The sequence below is a fragment of the Phragmites australis genome, chromosome 6 (genome assembly GCF_958298935.1).
Source record: "Phragmites australis chromosome 6, lpPhrAust1.1, whole genome shotgun sequence".
NCBI classification, from domain to species: domain Eukaryota; kingdom Viridiplantae; phylum Streptophyta; class Magnoliopsida; order Poales; family Poaceae; genus Phragmites; species Phragmites australis.
This window is the reverse complement of record NC_084926.1, coordinates 14134700-14153449: the sequence shown is the minus strand read 5'-3', so window position 1 is coordinate 14153449 and position 18750 is coordinate 14134700. Positions and strand designations below refer to the sequence as shown.

At 45.2% G+C, this 18750-nt stretch overlaps 2 protein-coding genes and 1 pseudogene across 4 annotated transcripts; 1 reads left to right on the top strand and 2 right to left on the bottom strand.

Annotated features, from left to right (window-relative positions):
* Positions 1 to 226: 226 nt before the first annotated feature.
* On the bottom strand, positions 227 to 6332 carry LOC133921813 (4-hydroxy-3-methylbut-2-en-1-yl diphosphate synthase (ferredoxin), chloroplastic). 2 transcript variants are annotated; one of them, XM_062366851.1, is made up of 20 exons: positions 6146 to 6332; positions 5278 to 5547; positions 4986 to 5143; positions 4736 to 4842; positions 4561 to 4661; positions 4403 to 4479; positions 4190 to 4309; positions 3888 to 4118; positions 3262 to 3378; positions 3060 to 3134; positions 2905 to 2982; positions 2588 to 2647; positions 2436 to 2498; positions 2191 to 2335; positions 1936 to 2077; positions 1702 to 1779; positions 1457 to 1616; positions 1139 to 1237; positions 947 to 1051; positions 227 to 710 (listed from the first exon to the last, which is right to left on the bottom strand). In XM_062366851.1, the coding sequence occupies exons 2-20, from the start codon at positions 5498 to 5500 to the stop codon at positions 609 to 611; spliced, it is 2241 nt and encodes a 746-aa protein (XP_062222835.1). In that variant the 5' UTR covers positions 5501 to 5547; positions 6146 to 6332; the 3' UTR covers positions 227 to 608. The 2 variants fall into 2 exon arrangements, with proteins under 2 accessions (XP_062222835.1, XP_062222834.1); XM_062366850.1 differs by having other exon boundaries at positions 6141 to 6331.
* A 4565-nt stretch (positions 6333 to 10897) lies between these two features.
* Positions 10898 to 12107, bottom strand: LOC133922985 (GDSL esterase/lipase At5g03980-like; annotated as a pseudogene).
* A 1192-nt stretch (positions 12108 to 13299) lies between these two features.
* LOC133921811 (uncharacterized) lies at positions 13300 to 16119 on the top strand. 2 transcript variants are annotated; one of them, XM_062366849.1, is made up of 4 exons: positions 13300 to 13524; positions 13610 to 13682; positions 15585 to 15665; positions 15778 to 16119. In XM_062366849.1, the coding sequence occupies exons 1-4, from the start codon at positions 13363 to 13365 to the stop codon at positions 15840 to 15842; spliced, it is 381 nt and encodes a 126-aa protein (XP_062222833.1). In that variant the 5' UTR covers positions 13300 to 13362; the 3' UTR covers positions 15843 to 16119. The 2 variants fall into 2 exon arrangements, with proteins under 2 accessions (XP_062222833.1, XP_062222832.1); XM_062366848.1 differs by having other exon boundaries at positions 13303 to 13524; positions 15576 to 15665.
* The last annotated feature ends 2631 nt before the right edge of the window (positions 16120 to 18750 follow it).

Here is an 18750-nt window from a genome sequence, read left to right as displayed (position 1 = left end):
AAATTTATAGGTCATATATCATCTGTGGAGTTAAGTTACCATAAAATTTCTCTTCTTAAATAGTATCTCTAGTATTTTTGCTTACACTTAGGTAAGGTACAATGGGTGATCAAATAGAAGAATGCTATTAATTTCGAAAGAAAATTGTTAAGGTATTTATTCACCTCTTTAGTCGTCAATCTCGGTTCTATACTTGTAATAGCCTAGCAACTCAGCAAATGCAACATTTGAACAGGGCTAAAGGGACCCTCAGATAACACCTTTATTTTATAATCTATAGAGAGAGGGTAGCTTCTTGTTGAAACGAAACTACCATAGCTTATGCAGTTGTACAAGAAACTGTTTTAAGCTAGTCTGGTTTTCTGCATGCTTTGTGCTTGCGATAAGCAGAAATGGCATAATCCTATTTGCATCTGTACCCTGTCATGATTTCAAGGAGCTTCTAATCTTCTTATGCTTCATCAGGGTGTTGCATACTTGCAGTTACCCCAATTGCTAATTTATTTTTCAATTGATACACAAAATCTGTAGGGATGTACTCTATGTGAATACACTGTATGCTCAGTAACTGCAATGTTTCACTTCACAAATAAACTACATGCTACAGCCTACTCCTCAGCAGGCGGATCCACCCATCGGCCATGGTCCTTGATGAGCTGGATCAAGGCTTCAGTGGCACCTTCCATGGCAATGCCGCGCTGCACAACGGTCTGCAGGAACAAAGATACACTGTTTTAGCAGGAAGGAAATAGCAGCTTCAAGTCAAGACTGATTGCCGGCGGGGGGGGGGGGGGGGCATTTTTTTCCATGCTATTCCAAGTTCGCAACCAAATTTACTAGATGGTGTTTCTGAGACTCATGAACAGATATGCACAGCTATTGCTGAACAATGTTGCAGAACTTTCCATTTTGTATGGTTTTGGCAACTAAGCGCTGAAATGTTTACCTTGCCAACGTAAAGGTCAATCTTTCCAGGAGCACCTCCAACGTATCCAAAATCGGCATCAGCCATCTCTCCAGGCCCATTGACAATACAACCCATGATAGCGATCTGCCAGGCAAACAGAAACATGTATATAGTTGGTTAGGCCGAGATTGGATTGAGAAGAAGGAAACCATGGTGTGTTAGAGAGTTTACAGAGACGCCTGGCAGGTGAGAGGTCTTTTCTCTAATCTGAGCACTGATTTCCTGAAGGTCGAAGAGTGTTCGCCCACAAGAAGGACAAGAGACATATTCCTGCAACATTCATTAACAGTCGGAATCACTTCAAGAAAAAACTATTTTTAGAAGAGAGAGATATCAACAGTTGTTTTTGTGGGGCTGTCTGGCTGGTTTTGGAAGTTTTTTGTGATAGGGAGAGTGCTGTTGCTTTTTTCACTACAACTCTCCAAGTAGCGGTACATGTTGTCCAGTGGATCTAGCCACATTTAAAAAATAAAGAATTCATGAACGTACAGTTTTTGTGTTGCGCATTCTGCAACCCTGAAGCAAGTTGAAAGATGTGTCCCTCAGGAACTCAAATTCCTGATCAGCAGCTTCAAGAAGTACACCATCACCAAGACCGTCAACTAGAAGAGCACCAACGTTGGTCCCAGCACCAATGACAAGATCATCTCTGCACTTAGTCGGAATAGAATAAGCACGAGAAAACCAGGACTCAACAATTACAAGGGGGGGGAAATAGGAATATTGACAGTCACCTATCTGTGGTTTTAGGGAACTCTATGTGATGGATTACGGGAAAATTCAAGCCATTTGTCTGAAGGTACTCGAATAACCTGCAAAGCATGAAAACTTATAAATACGGTAAGCGTAACAAAGGAAAAATAACTTAGGGAACACCATAGTGTTAAGCAAGATCAGTTGGAACTAATTCCTGAAAAGTTTTGACTCGTTCAATAGAGCATTTTAATTGACACACTGTGTTTGCTTACCCCCTAGCAGCATGTACTCTGCCAGTCTTCTCCTCACCATATGGAACATTATGTAGCAACATTGTTATATCATCAACGCCTTTAAGGATATCTAGCTGCTTGTATGATTCATCTCCTCGAAGAGTGACAGCTAGTCTAGTGCCTACACGCACCAAAATGGGAAAAGTCTGATGAAACTAGGCAAAAAAAAGTAAATACAATAACTGAAAAAAATAAAAAACAACAGCAGTATCATAGTCTAAATCAAACCACTACCTTCTGGCAAAAGTTTGTGTGCGCCACTTGACAGCTCGTCAAGGTTGACAAGCGCAATTGCATGTGGGAGTGGCTTTGTCAACTGCTCTGATAAGGGGGTCAATACACCCATGCTGATGTCAACTAGTCTTTTGAGTGCAAGCCTCTGTACACATTTATAAAATTATAGCAGGCAACTAAAAAATGGAATAGACGTTACACATATGCACTTGCGAGGGGGATAAATAAATGTAGGTTTAACTCACAGCTTGAGCATCTTCTACAGGGGGGAGCTCTCTCAAAAGAATGGAATCTACAGTTGCCAGATCCTGATGCTCATAGAAGAAATAGATCAGTTTAAACTGAAGCCACAGCAAAAAATAGGTCATGTGCTAGCACATAAAACCATAGATCAGACCTTGAAAGGCATGCCAACCACAAGCTTCGCTGCAAGAGACCTATAAAGGAGCTCAGGAGCCTGACAAATAAAAGAAGCTTTCGTCATTACAGAACCCGTTTATTCAGATGGCTAATCAATTAAAGATCGGTTACTTCAACGTTCATTCGTAGGAACAACCTATTTTCAATTGCTAAATGCATGGAAAAAGATAGGTACTAACTAAGTTAACTTGGTGTGGATTATAAAATCGATGTTACCACACTGAAATCTCTTTTGGTGTAGTTATATACATTCCGGAAATATTCCACAGAAGGAGTAGGAAAGGTGCGGGTTACCTTCAACTGATCCAAGGAAACTGACATCAGTACAGAGCCATCACGATGCAGGACATTTCTGTAGTCTACTTGCTCACCCTGTCATAAGAGCAACCAATGAGAAATTGAGCACTATTAGTTTTAAATACATACTATGGAATTATTTTTTAACAAACCTCCTTTTGCAAAGGCAATTGACCGCTTCTGCGCTGGAAGTCGAAATAATGCCTGTGTTTTTCTTCAAAAGGGGCCTAAGAAAACAAGATAAATACCAAACGAATTAAAGAAATGCTTAAGGGAAAACACAACTAGTAAATACTGATACTTACTACATGGTAACTGGGTAAGTGGAAAGTAGGGAAAGTGAAAATGCATTACTACTCCTATTTGAAGGTTTGCAGCCTGCGTCCCAAGATTTGCCAATCTCCGGCAAGGATCAATCTCTTCTTCTGGTGGCTCTGTGAGGGAGACACGGATTGTGTCACCCAAGCCATCCTGTAACACAACAAGCAGAAGATTTAGTCCACGTTTCTTTTTGTAGTTCACATGCATAGTTGGAACTTGCCGGTTTACATGAGTCAATCCATTTACAGGAAACTGCTAGTCTTGCCCTTATATTATGTGTCAGTGAGTAGCATAGCAAAGGTCTTGAAATACCATATACAACTTATACAAACATGGTACCACAAAGTGAGCAAACAATCAAGGGACTTGCAGATCCCAATCAGTTCATGCACAAACCAATGTTCAATAATCTGAAACACATATTTTTCCGGCCAACTATTTCATTTAGTCTTTTAGCTAATTGGGAAACCCATTACCACATCGTGCTATGGAGCTGGATTAATATTAATACTCAAGCTTCCAACTATTAGCTCCGAAAAGCTAATATTATTCATTTCTGACAAGAAGTTACCATTGACATTTGGTTCATTTCATTTCCAGAATACTCGTATGAAAGAGATTTAATTTCATACAAGACAACAAAGAAGTGGCTCAATTACCATTAGAAGTGTTCCAATGCCAATAGCAGACTTCATCCTCCCATCTTCACCCTCTCCAGCTTCTGTAACTCCCAAGTGCAAGGGATAATCCCATCCTAGGTTATACATTTCTGCTACAAGCAGGCGATACGCTTGAACCATGACAACAGGGTTACTAGCTTTCATCGAAAATACAAAGTTGTGGAAGTCCAACTTCCGACATATCCTAGCAAATTCAAAAGCAGACTCAACCTGCATATGCAGAAAATGTCAAATATCTGTCAACTGATGGTTATATAAATACTCAGAAATGAGATAATCACCATTCCTCGTGGAGAATCACCATAGTAGCTCATTATGCGGTCAGAAAGACTGCCATGATTTGTTCCTATACGCATTGCTCTTCCATACTGCTTGCATTTCTCGACTAATGGAGAAAATATCTGAAATGACATTAAAGTTGCTCTGCAAGTAAGATAAGATGCGATATGTTCGTACTGGTTGAAGCAAGAGTAAGAGAGTGATAGATTTCCAACCTTCTCAATATGCTCAAGCTCCTTTTGGTAATCGTCGTCAGTATATTCCAGCTTTTCAAATTGGGCACGACGATCAGCTGTAAGTACAGTTCTCAGCATTAGCTGAATGTTAAGAACATAATTAAGACTAAAACGAGAAACATCAAGATTTCACTCACCGAAATTTCCTGGGTTGACACGAATTTTGTCAAAGCATTCTGCCACTCTTAGAGCTACTGTAGGAGCAAAATGAATATCGGCCACCAGAGGGATATTGTAACTAAATAAGCACAAAGAAAAATGTGAGAACTAATTCATGTGAACTCATTGAATGTGTGTAAAATGACAGCTTACTTCTTCTGAACAAGAATGTTCTTGATCTCAAAGCAGGCATCAGCTTCCTTCCTACCCTGGACGGTTATTCTAACAAAATCAGCTCCTTTATCTGCTATCATCATTACCTGAAATTATGCAAACGATATCATCCGTTAGTTTCCTATACACAGAACAGAAATCATCTGAAAAAGGGCGACTAATTCATTTCACATCCATACTCTATAGAGAATACTAAGAACAATCAACATGAATTTCAGATGGGATGCACCTCTTCTACAGTTTTGGCAACATCCTTGGTATCTGAAGTCGTCATGGTTTGAATCCTTATGGGATGATCACTGCCAAGTGGGACATTCCCTACCATCACTGTTCGAGTTTTTCTTCTCCTTGTCTGGTGTATAGATTCACAGTACTTTTGCCTCGGAACTAAGGACAGAGAACAGCAAATTCGTTCAGTTAGACAAAGAGCGCATAGATTAAATCTGGGACAAATCCCTTGACATGAATACACAATTACACGTATATAAACGTGCAAGGAGACTATAGCATGGAAATTATACCTAAAAGTGGGCTTCCTTCTGAAGATGGCTCGAGCTCCATGGTATCAGAACCTGTACTTGAGCTCTTCACCACGAGCGCCCTGCCTCTCGAGGAGCCTGTCCTCAGGGTGCCAGTGCCCGGAACTGACAAGACCTTCGCAAAGTCGACACTCCTAGTGAAGCCGATCCCACCATCACGGACCCTGACATGTGGGAGAGGAGCTGGTGCCACGCCAGTGGCCATGGTTGTGTCCGAGCAGCAAGAGCTCACCTAGGCAATCTTACAAACACCTGCAGGGCAACCAATACTAGTGGTGAGCACGGCCTACTAATCCTTGTGGCTTTTAACTGGCACAAGTGGAATATACCCCTATTGTTCGGTGAGCAAGAACAGGACAAATATGGTGGGTGCTACTAAACCAGATAATTTAACAATTCGTGCACTGAATTGACAACATAATATACCTAATAAAGCGCGGAAAACAATGAAGAAATTGAATCAAGCGCCTTTCCTGGCGAAGGAAAAGAGCGGGGGGGGGGGGGGTGACTAATCTGAAGGCGAAAATGGAATCGATCCTGATTGGCAAACTAATGGGGAAATGCTCAGCGCAAAAAACCCTCTTAACCCATTAACCCAAATAGAACTCTGAATTCGATCAAACCGAAATTTGGCAAACTGTGGGCTGGTAGCTCGAATCCTCCTCTCACCCATGAACTCAAGGTTCCCAAGCAAAAGATCATGCACCAAAACGATTCCTAAAGCATCTACCATCAGTTCCGTTCGCCAAATTGCACGCAAATCCAGGTAAACCAAGCACGAATCCCGCCCACCCAACCACAGCAGGACGCACGCGATCGGAGGCACGCAAGCTACAAAATCTCACCAAACCTCGAAGCTCCGTGCCGCGATGCCTCCCTGTCTACTCCCCGCACCCTCCCTTTCGGCGACCACACCACCGCGAGCTCGGAGCTGCAAGCAGAGGAGCGAGCGCGGCTGCGCGAGTGCTTTTTTTTAAGCAGCGCGGAGGAAGAGGGGGTGGCTCGTGGTAGTGGCACGCGAGTTCGTGGTGGGTTTCTACCGGATAGCCCTTTTATCTCCAAGCCGCGGGGGTGCCTGGGGCGTCGCGTGCACCGGGCCTTGGAACACCGCTCGGGGTCTTGCGCCTCCGAAGTCCTGGGTTGGAAGGCGCTTGGGCGCCGGTGCTCCTGGACCCGGTGCGGGGAAGCGCGGCGGCAGAGGCGCTGGAGGTGTGGAAGTGGAGTTCCGGGCGCTCCCCGCCATGATTTTCCCATGCGACACAAGTCGTTTATTTTTGCGACCTACTCTTTGTTTTAAAAAAAGTCATTAAAAATAAATTTTAAATGTTAATTTTTTAATATGCTGTCAATTGCTATAAAATTAATATCATATTAAATGTACTTTGAAATACAAATCTATTAAACAAATTTTTATTATTAAATATATATAATTTAATTAATTGTTAATAAAAAATTTATAAAAATAATTTTCTCAGAATAAAATATGTCTTATATTTTTGAACCGAGGTTGTATATATTTAGCAGTAGTATATGTTTCCTCGCTTTGTACGCGCACCGTACTAAATTTTGTTTCTCTTTTTTTTCCTTTTTGTTTGCTTGCTTGAGACGGTGTACGAGCCAAGAAAATTTCGTGATCGTTGTTGCTGCTGGACGAGGCGGAAGTTCACGAACGTTCTTGGGAGACGCAGATGGGATCCCCTTTTCTTTTCTTTTCTTTTTTTTAATTCGCAGTGTTGTGCTGAGTCCTTTAAAGTTTTGATTATTTATGCCTCGAGATTTTTTTTTTTTATGTTTCATTGTATATTTTACCTGACTTTTTGGCGGCAACTGAATGATTTTCCGCTTGGAAACATCCAGCCCTGGATTTCGATTCAGGCTTCAAAACACGTTGTGCTGTGCCACAGCCAGCGACGGTAGAAATGACGAATTGACGAAGAGAGAACACGCTGTGGAACTCCAATAGAAATCCCGTTCGTGTTGTCAAGCCACATGTTCAAGGTAACAAGAACGTGGGTCTCGGGTCACCGATCAACCTGTTCCTGCTCTTTTTTTCCTGGGGGAATTCAGCATGCGAGAAAGAGCCGGACGAACGCCCGCCATGGCGCTATGGCGGGCGCCGAGCGTGCAGCTGCGGGACGGAGACGGGATGTCAGCGAGTCACGGCACATGTGTTGACCTGAACGAAGCTCAAAACACAATTCTGTGGTGTCGGTCCAAGCATCGATCCCATGTGGGCGAAGATTTTAGAACACATGCTTCGCGCTTGGGACTTTGAGAGCAAGGCTGACCAGATTCCAAGCACTGAAGTTCGTCTTGGCGTATGGTGCCGGTAGAAATGGGTGATGTTTTTTTTTTTTTTTCTCAAGGACATGTCTGCGTCTTGGTGGATTTTGCTGCAATCAACTCTTGCAAATTCCAAGTTCAAGCCACGGTTAAGGTCTACTTAGCTTTATCTGTTTTAGCTAGAGACGTGGATTATGATTCACGCTCTGTAAGCTGAAATGAATAGATCCTTATCAAAATTTAGATGGTAACAATATATCACTTAAATTGTTATAATTCAGCAATTCGAGTTTCACCTAATTTAATAGATTATACAATTTAGCTTCTTCATATCTAACTTTTTATAATCTTTAATCTACTAGCGGTTTTTTTTTATCTTCCGTTAAAACAAACATGTGTTAGGCTATCTCCAGAGCTACTGTATACTTTCCTTAAAGTACTATACTGCTAGCTTTTCCGTCCTTTGCCGATTCCAGTCGTCCGTAACAAGCTCTAGCGGATCCTGTATCCAGATCAACAGGGATACGGGCGCTAGTTATTGTAGCGTCGGGAGAGGCAAACTTACCGATTGATTGGAGGACCTGTATTACTGTGCCGAGTGGATGACTGTAGATCTGAGTAAAAGAGGAGAGTAATGGAAGATAGAAAATAGTATTAGAGGATACTATAATAGTATTATAGGAGATAAAATTTTAAAGTATCCGTTCAAGATGATTTTATGCAGTCAGTTCCGTTAAAAAGGCCAGAGCATTGCCCTTCGCCTGGTCAGTTGTGACGGCATCAATCAGGCTGAAGCAGAGCTTTCAGAAGGAAAGGACAAGCTAGCACACGGAGAATAATCGAGCTGTAGATACCCGTGGAGACGTGTATGAGGCTGCCACTGTGAGGTGTACCGTTTTCGCGTTGGGCTAGTCTTTATGGGCCTCACTAAGCTTGCAGCCCCGGACCGACCCAGCAACCTGAGGTGAGAACTTCCTGGCTCCTGCACCCCACGCACGACTGGGTCAGAAACAGAAAGACAAGCCTAAGAAGCCGCACGCGAAGGCGAGGAGGAGGATCGTGGATAGCTTGCCGGCGCCGTGGTGCCGCAACTGAGTTGCTGCAGCGACCGTGCGCCGCGTCCCACAGGCACCGGGCATTATGTAAGACACCGTAACCGCATCTTTTACCGATACCAAACACTGAAACACGGTTTGATAGAAGCACGAAACAGCACGAACGCATGTCAATTCACGGGCGATCCCGGCATCTTCTTTTTTCTGAACTGATGTACTAACTCTGCCGATTTTATTCTACAAGAAAAAACTGATTTAGTTATAAAAAAACTAAGTCCGAAAATCTTACAACTATATAATTAATTATAGCGACAACAGCTTAAAAAACTCTGAATAACATGGCGACGGAGATAACTAAAAAGAGGCTCGCACACCACTCAATCTAGCTCAAGAAGACAGAACCTGTTGCAAATCATCGTTGCCAAGCTCGCCACACTAGCGGCGTAGCAGCTCTGAATTTTCACAACGAATCACAACTACACTTATGAGCCTTATTGTGTGGTCAAAGCCACCGCCAAATAGACCAACACAGTACCCAAACCATCGGTCACCCTAATGCAGTGATGGACCTCCATGACGGGCAGCTCCAAGGCGAGGAACCTCCAAGGTGACGCCTCTTGGAGGACGCGACATTGATGATGTTGTTGTCGCCCATCCAGAAGATCAAACTTAGATTTTCACCAGAAAAATCCCCTAGGGAGTAGTGATACACTAAGACGACGCTTCCAGGGAGGAAAGCGGTGTCAAAGGCATATCATTGGCACCGGTAGAAAGTCGACCTAGGCTTTCACCTAGAGCCCCAAAACCCCACCCGCCGAGCAACCAATCCATCTGATATCGTCGCCTTGTGCGTGTCATCACGCGCCGGATATAGGAAAAGATATATCAGCAAAGGGGAGGAGCCCAACAGCACGGTGATAGCAAAAGGTAACAAAATGCGACCATGCGCGAGACATGGGACATTAGGCCGGGCCACCGGACTGGCAGCAGAGCGGCGATGGATAAGGCTCTCCGCTGGAGGAATTGCAGCAGCAAACCACCCCTGTCAAGGGACAAGGTCACGCAACCCCTGATGGGTGCAAACCACCACACCTTGCACGCGCAGAAAAAGCTCATCTCCAACCTCCATGTTGCACGCATCGCCGCCGGCCTCCACGCGCCATTCCATTGCGCCATGCCATCCCTGGCCGCATCACTAGGCTGTTGCTGCGGCCGTCGTCGCGTGTTGTTGCCCAACAACATAGTTGCCTTAGTGTCGATAGGTCGACACCGTCACCCGTGAGTAGCCACCTCTTCCTGCTGGCACCGCCACCTTCATCACGTCATCCTGACACGGGGGCACCGGTAGTGATTCTGTATAGGAAGTGAATAATGGAAAACTGTTTTTTTTATCTTCCTAGTTTTTAGTTCATTTCAGATAATCACTCTCATAAATTTCAAAGAGCTAAAAGCTGAAAGCTATTGTTTGACAGCGGTCCCCTGATTCTAGCCAGAAAGCTGCTCTAAAAACTCTGTCAAATAGATCTTAACTTGATCTTGATTTCTGATAGCTGAGAAAGAGAACCTAAGAACAGGACGGTCCACTAGGGGTGACTAGACCGCCACCTAGCCCATTTTTTGAGTGAAAATCTAGATCTAGTTTGGTAGGATAATAGTGTGTTTGACGTCGTGTCCTCGTTCGAGGTATATATATATATATATATATATATATATATATATATATATATATATATATATATATATATATATATATATATATATATACACACACACACACATTTCTCTTCTCTTATTTATTGTATGGAGAGACGGAGGGAAAAATATCTTAACAGTTGACAACATGATCCTCACGTTTACGCCGCAAAAAAAGTGTGGGAACGGACGTTCCGACCCGACCGGGCTGGCGCTACTGCCTACTGGCGCTAATTTCTCGCGGTCAGGGTTCTTCGACCCGTGTGAAGACGTCGTTGAGGCGAAATGCGTCGTGCTTCTCGGTGCTCGCGGCCATGAAGCTACAGCGCAGCGACGAGGGGCTCTAGAAATTTCACAGATTTGCTCACATAGAGAGCCACTGAGCACCAAGGAAAACGATTATTCAGGCTTAAAACTCGAACCATGTTTCAGCTTGATCGTGGCTTGTATCGTTAGATTTACAATGTAAATACATGTATTGAAGAATCTACAAAGAAAGGATCGTGTAGAACTGGAAAAGTAGAACACAAATTCAGAGCTCCAACTAGAAACTAATGAAGGCTCGGCTGTCTTCACGCACGCGAGAACTCTACTGGCGCAGCGGACGCGAAACCCTTATGGTAGAGCAAGTCGCTCATGACGTTGTACGCGTGCTGCGTTAGGTGCACGCCGTCCCAGCTGACGTGCTGGTCAGGCCTCGTGCACACCGACGCGCCCGGCGTGCCGCACATCCGGTCCATGTCGAAGTTGTACGCGCCGCCGCCGCCACAGCACGCCTTGGTCAGCGTCGCCTTGTCGAACCCAATCTTACCGGCGTCCCTGAGCATCTGCACGTAGGCGTAGAAGTAGTCGGTGTAGGCGATCGTCGTGGGCGGGTACGACGTGCGCAGCTCCCGGATGCCCTGCTGCTGCTGCACGTTGTGCATCTGGGCGAATAGGTTCAGGGCAGCGAGGCAGCCGTTGCGGTCGTACGCCGCGGGGTCTGTATCGTCCACCGCGGCCATGTAGCTCGGCACGCACCCCAGCGGGAAGTTGCCCGGGATCACCAGCCGCGTCGTGCCCATGTCGAGCAGCTCCCTGGCCGCGCTCGTGACGGACCGCACGACGTCCGGGACGAGCGACATCGCCTCGACCACGCCGGTCACCATGCGGCCAACGTTGTAGAGGTTGCGCTTGCCGCCGTCCGCTGGCTTATTCGCGGTGAAGGCGTAGTTGTGGTCGTTGCCGCCGATCTCTCTGACCATGACAAGCGAGTGGCCAGCTTTCTCGCGGATCTCTTGGGGGAACCTGGTGTAGCGTTCATGAAGTATTTGAACCACTGTAGCTAGACGCCCAGGGAGCTGTTGGTGTGGGGAACAACGACCCCTCTCCTTGCGAGCGCCGCCGTGTCGAGGGCGGTGGCATCCGCGACGCCGAAGTTGACACTGTCCGTGAAGTCGGCGCCCTTGTTGAGGTACGGCTTGAGCAGTGGCAATCCGAGATAGTTGACGAGAAATTCTATCATGAGGTACCCGTCGGAGCATCACCCGGTGGCACCGCTGATGGCGGAGCCGTAGTGAATGAAGACCCGTGGTGTGCTGCAGCATGCCTGCGGTACATTCCCGGAAGAGGTTCCTGGTGTCCGAAGTTGTAGATGGACGTGATGCCGTCCACCAACGTCCCCTGCGCCGTCAATGACGCTGTCATCGGGTGCAGCACCGGCCTTGCGTGGCACGAGCCACCGATGACTAGTAGCACTGTCGATGTAATAGGTAAGGAGGTGCCCCACACGACGGACCTCATACTGTCACGTGTTAACCGGCGGGTGAATACACTCAAGACTACGATCTCACTTTGCAACTAAGATTGGACTCTTGTAACCAGTCCTCTCCCAATGATGCGTCAGGAGAAAAGGTCATGTGGCAAGCCTGCAGACACTCCCTGGTAGAGGGACGCCTCCACCGCAGAGGGAGTAACGATCGATCTTTTAGTAAAATGTATCACCCAGTAAAATGGGAGCACCCTGCTTTCTGATATCTATGGAGACATATATGGTAGCCACGCTTCATATCGCATTCTGGTTGGAAAAGCGTTCTGGCAAGGATTCTATTGGTTCACTGCTCTCTAGGATGCTTGCGAGCTGATAAAAACAGTGCAAGCCGTGTCAGTACCATGGCCGACAGACCAACCTACCAATTCAAGCATCGTAAATCATACTATTCTCTTAGTCTTACGCTGTTTGGGGGCATAATATTGTGAGACCATTCCCTAAGATCCTTGACGGTTTTGAATTTCTGTTTGTAACAGTTGACAAATTTACTAAGTGGATTGTGATCGAGCTGGTTAGGAAGATCACCGCCACGAGAGCTATCAAGTTCATACGAGAGCTCGTAGTGTCGTTTGGCATTCCAAATCATATAATTGCGAACAACAAAACTTGTAATAAAAACTTATCTGTAAGCTATTAAGAAAAGTTACTAACAAAATTTATCTATAAAACTTGTAACAACACTTATCCACAAAACTTGTTAAAAAACTCATCCACAAAACTTATAACAAACTTGTACACAAAAGTTTTTAAGAAAAATTTTGCACGAGAAAATTTTACTTAAAAGTTTTGAAAAAAAATTAACAAGAAAAGTTTAGAGCTAAATTTTAGCATAAATGTTTTAAAACAAAATATTCAGCACAAACTTTTTTAAATAAATTTTCAGCACAAAATTTTCAACTACACGCGACCCAATTAGTTCTAGGCCCACAAAGTCCATGGATCATTCGGACAGCAAAGCTCACGAGCCATCTGGGCCTCCCGCCGCTGGCCTCTATTAGGTGTTTCGCGCGAGCCCAGCGTCCGTGACTTAGACGCGCGCGGGCACCCACGAAACAGCTTTTTCGAATCTCCAGGCGTAAGGAAAAAGGGTCAATCTGGAGTCGCCACGTGTACTTGCACGGATCTCCAGGCGGCAGAGGAGGAGGGTTAAAGCCCGAGGCTGAGGGTTTGCTTGGCTTCCTCGCTCTCTTCCGCGACGGCGCCTGCAAGTCACATCCGCCCGCCGCCATGACCAAGTTCAACGTGGTGCAGAAGAACAGGCGCGAGTGGAAGCAGGACCGCAAGCGCCAGGCCCATGGGGAGCCCGGCACCGGCAAGCTCAAGCAGCGGACCGCGCCCGTCTCCATGTCCGGCAAGCGCAAGCGCAAGCTCCAGCGCCGCCTCAACCGGGTACGCCTAATGGCTTTCTTTACGGGGACGATGGTTGGTGCGAAGGTCCGCCCTCTCTGACGCCTGATGGGTCCTGGCGGTGCAGGATCAGAAAGAAGCTGCGATGATTAAGGCGCTGGAGAACAACATGGGGGATGTTGAGATGGCCTCTGCTGAAGGTGCGGTTCTTTGGCTGCTTTTTTTTGTTTTTAATCAGGATGGCGGAAAATTAGGCTTCTGTGGCTTCAATTAGCTAGTTATCAGGAGAATTTGGTGTAGTAATGGTTTGGTACGATTGACCTAGATTAGTGGTTTGGAGGGTTAGGGTTAATTGCAACAGTGAAAGATTGGGTTTCGTCTGTTTGTAGTATATAATTGATGGCGGTAATGTAATGCTGTAAAGGTTGGTTGAGGGATTATTGAATGTGTTAAGTTCCAGCACATCATGCTTGCTTCTCAGTTTGTGGACTTGAGAGTAGACTTAGTGGGTAAATTGGATATTACTGGTTATTGCATTCTTGTTTATGAAAGAACGGATTGTGTTGTTGCCATCTTCCGTTGCATAGTGCTTGTTGGTGTTTTATTTAGTTCGAATTTGGAAATGAGTTGCGATTTCCTGCTAGATCCAACTGTAATGCTTGCGCTATAATTGGTCACCGGTAGCCCTGTTGTTCTGTAATATTTGCCTACCTGTTGTAACATAGTATTGGTTGTGCTAGCAGTGATACCTGATTTAATGTTGCTATAAATGATTTAGCTTGATTAGACTTATGCAACGGTGCTCAGTCGGAGGGCTTGGAGTTGGGACTTGATTGCAATACGATGTTATTGGTGGTCATTGTTTACCCTCCTGTTTATGGAAAGCAAATGGCTACTGGAAGCACAACTTTAGTCCTTCTGGTAGTTGTAGAGATTGGAAACATTGTTTTCTGTTTAATTAGTGTTGCAGACCAGGAAAGTATATCGTGCTCAGAGTACTTCAATTTTGCCCCTAGCTTTTTATAGTGAAAGGTTATTTTTGTTTGTATTGGTGACATATAGTATCTTCACACGGAAACAGATAAAGTCTGTGAAACATACCAAGCAAAGCAAAATTCTGTTTCATTGTCATGATTAGTGAAATACATTTCAAACCAGCAACTAACCTATCTATTCATAGCCAACTTCTGTAGTAGAGTTGTCTGTAGACATGCTAATCAAACTAAGAGAAGTTTCTAAAGATTCTTTGCAGATAGAAGAGTTTTGCAACATTTAGATATTCTAACTAAATATTATGGACTGCTAAAGTGTAGTGAAAAAAATGCCTATCCATGCAAACTGGTGTATAGTTACCAATTGTAGTTCAACTTTTGTTGCTGAAACGTTTTAATGCTTTGCATCATCACAGCCCACAAGGTTAAACTTATGGTTGAATTATTTGATCTTATCCAAAAAGAGAAGAAAGATGCACTGATAAATTATTGACTTCTGGAAATATGCCCAATGTTTATGTTGGTCTATTTTATTTGGCAGAGCTATAAGCATAATATGGCATGCTTTTTATGAACTACTCATGGAGAGATGCCCATATAGGTTGATAGTCAAACTAATCCTTGTAGTTTGATGGCTGCGATAAATTTTAATCGTCACTTTTGTACAAAGTTAGTTTTGTTTGCCTCTCTTTTCTGAAAAGTCCATTAGCTTATTTACCACGTTCTCAGGTTCCAAGTATTATTTGATGCGGGATGTGATATTTCCTTATTTTCACAAAGATGCAGTTGCTCCGTACTGGGGCATATACGTGCCCTAGTCTCCTAGCATGAGTAGGGATAGTCCTACATTGGCCTGCCTACTAGGGAATTCCATTGCCTTCTGTTGCCTCTTTGTCATATTGTATCAGTGTGCTGTTTGATGTCATTTCCAAATATGTTTGGTTCGGCACCTTCTTGTTTCAATATATGTTGTTTGATGTCATTTCTGCATATATTTAGTTCGGCACCTTCTTCCTCTTTTTGACATGTTGTTAACTTTTATGAATATTTATCTGATTAATACTGCAACACTAGCTCTTACTTTTGCATTTTTATGGACAGAGTCTTCAGAAGCTGCAAAGGGCAAGTCTCAAGTGAAGTTTAACGTGAAGAGAAACTCAAGGATACAGGTCAAAAGATTAAAAGGCAAAGGTAAGTTCTACATCAAACACCAAGTCATTATTTGGAAATAATTGAGCAGTTTGCTTTCTATTCTGCTTTTGTGCCATCAGAAGAGACATCTAACTGCTGATTCACTCTGCAGGCAGAAAGAAAGCAAAAAATGCAAAGCCGCCTACGAAGGAAAAAGTTGACACCATGGTAGAATGACCGGCAATACTGAATTACTAGTACTGTGATATGAGTCTTTGTACGTCTGCTGAGAGCACCAGCAGGGATCGCCGAAAACTGGAGCATGAAACTACCTTGCTCCTCTACCATCTGAATGTTCATTAGAAACTACTTAGCTCAATGGAAGTTTAAGACATCAATTAAGGCTTCACTTGTTGAATTGAATGTATGGTTTTCTTCATGTTCCTGTAAACCTTGCATCCAGACCTTGAGTTTGTGGAGATATTTGGCTGTGGGTGGTTGGCCGTTGGTACTATCTGTATATTTCGTAGTCGTGGCTTGTGTAGTTGTGTAAAAGAGTGGTTTGTGAGAGCTGCATTAGCGCATTGCCTTCCTGCTACGATCACATGGAATTGTTGAGCCAAGCAGACCAGACCTGAAACGCCTGTTGGACATCATTCCTGGTTTGGGCAGACGAGAGCCATCGCCGTCCCGCACATTCGTCTGCTAGTGCTGCTGTAGTTCGTCCCAGTCGCCCAATCTATTCTGTGGTGAAACTTGAGATTTGGGAATAGCACAGGGCATATCAGTCGCCCAATCTATCAAGGTTTACAAGTTTGTTTGGATCTGAAAAACTGGTTTCGGTGGTAATCGAAAATGTGTGGTTACCGTAAAAATTGGTCAAAATTCGGTAAGAATTCGGATAAATTTACTTAGTCAAAATTGTAATTCGGGACAAATTCAAACCGAATTGATAGAACCCCTGTCGATTTTGAGGCTTTGCTCATATGGTTTTGGTCTACGTGTAAGAGGCTTTAAATCCCAGCGCTTTGATGGACCATGTTTTTCTCGTTGTGGTTCTCATTCCTAACATGCTAGTGCTGATCTGCATTCATCTGGTTTCACTGCTTCAAGGTGGATGTCGGTGGATGAACACCGCAAGCGGGGATCTTAAAGGACCCCCTTTGAGATTCGGCCGGGGGCTGATTCTGGATCTACCTCGTATGTGGAGTTAATGCGAATGTGTGGGACTTAGGTGGGATGAATGATCGTCTGCTAGTAGGAGTAAATGCACAAAGAATTTAGATAGGTTCGGGCCGTACGGAGGCATAATACCCTACTCCTGTGTGTCTGGTGTGTTATTAATGCTCTTGGAATGCCTTTCTCTGGATCTCTGTGTTACAAGCTTCTTTGGTCTATCTATCAAGTCTTGAACTTCTAACTCAAGTTTCCTTGGTTTGTCTTCGCTTCAGCTTCGTCTGAACTTAGCCATGACTTCTCACTTGTCTTTCTACGAAGTGCTCCCCCCCTTTTATCCTACCGGGGGGAGGCTCGGCGTGCCTAGATCGGGGGCACACGTTCCCGTAAGCCATAAATAAAAAATAACCATTATGGGTCTACAGTTTGATGTTACAGGGGTTGAAAATGCGCCCTTCGGTCGGTCCCGTCGGTCATTACGCCTCAACTTTAACAGGCGCAGAGGGGGCCCACCGGCCAGACACCGAGTATCCCCGCATGCCCGTCCGGTCAGAGTAGATCTGACACAGTCTGACGCGGCAGGGCGACAGGCGATACGCCTCGAGCCCATCGACGATATCTTCAAGTCGTCCTCCTTTATGGGCCCCGCAGGGTGACGCGCGATGGGACCCGTCGCATTACTTGTCCCCACGCCTTCTTGCCAGGCGGTGGCAGGGACTGACGTACTCAGTACGACAGGCGTGGGGGGGGGAGTGGTTGGATGTGACCGGCCACGCTCCCCCTTAAATGCAGTATCGGGCCTCCCACCGGACGACATCTCATCATGGACTCCTTGCGGGGTCCACCGGCAAGGGGCATCTCAGGTCCTCGAGGAACTCTGGGTACTCGGGGACCAACTGTTCTTGGCCCCGAGCACCCCCTCCCGGATCTGTCTCTTCTCGGGTCCTCGGGGAACTCTGGGTACTCGGGGACCAACTGTTCTTGGCCCCGAGCACCCCCTCCCAGACTTGGCTCTTCTCGGGTCCTCGGGGAACTCTGGGTACTCGGGGACCAACTGTTCTTGGCCCCGAGCACCCCCTCCCTGACTTGGCTCTTCTCGGGTCCTCGGGGAACTCCGGGTACTCAGGGGCCAACTGTTCTTGGCCCCGAGCACCCCCTCCCGGGTCTGACCTTTCTCGGGCCCTCGGGGGGATGGTCCCTGAGGGATGGGGCCACGTGGCACTGTGCTGTCCTGGCCTCAGAACTGGAGAACCCTCGGTTCCCATATCACCGACAGTGGATGAACTAGTACTGAATTCCTAAAGGATTTCTGTCTAACACCAATACTGAGCTATCCATCTACTATTCTTCTCATATGTAGGTGGCAGGTCGAGGTCTGAAAAACAAGTGGCTCATTGACTCCGGTTGTTCGTGTCATTTGACCGGAGATGCATTATGGTTCTCCAGCCTCACCCTGATGAAGCGGAAAGAGTACATCACTTTTAGGAATGATCGGAAAGGAAGAGTGAATGCCAAATGTATGGTAAGGGTGAATGAGAGTTTCACTCTCAGAGATGTGGCTTTGGTGGAGCATCTGAGATACAATCTTCTCTTTGTATCTCAGTTACTAGATGAGAACTTGAAAGTGCGTTTCAAACACGATACTTCTCGAGTTCTTGATTCTTCTAGCTATTTGATTTGCCAAATTTCTAGAGTTGGGAGAGTTTTTGAAACTGATTTTTCTGAGTCTCTTAGTTCTTCTCATTGTTTGATTGCACAGTCTTATTCTGAGCTTTGGATGTGGCATAGAACACTAGGACACATGAGCTTTGATTTTCTTACTCGTTTGAGTACCCTAGGTTTGATCCGAGAATTGCCTAAGCTCAAGTTTGAGAAGAATCTTATTTTTGCTCCTTGTCAGTATGAAACGAATGTTGCCGCTCCTCACTCACCAGTCAATCTGGTGATGACTGAACGACCGCGAGAACTT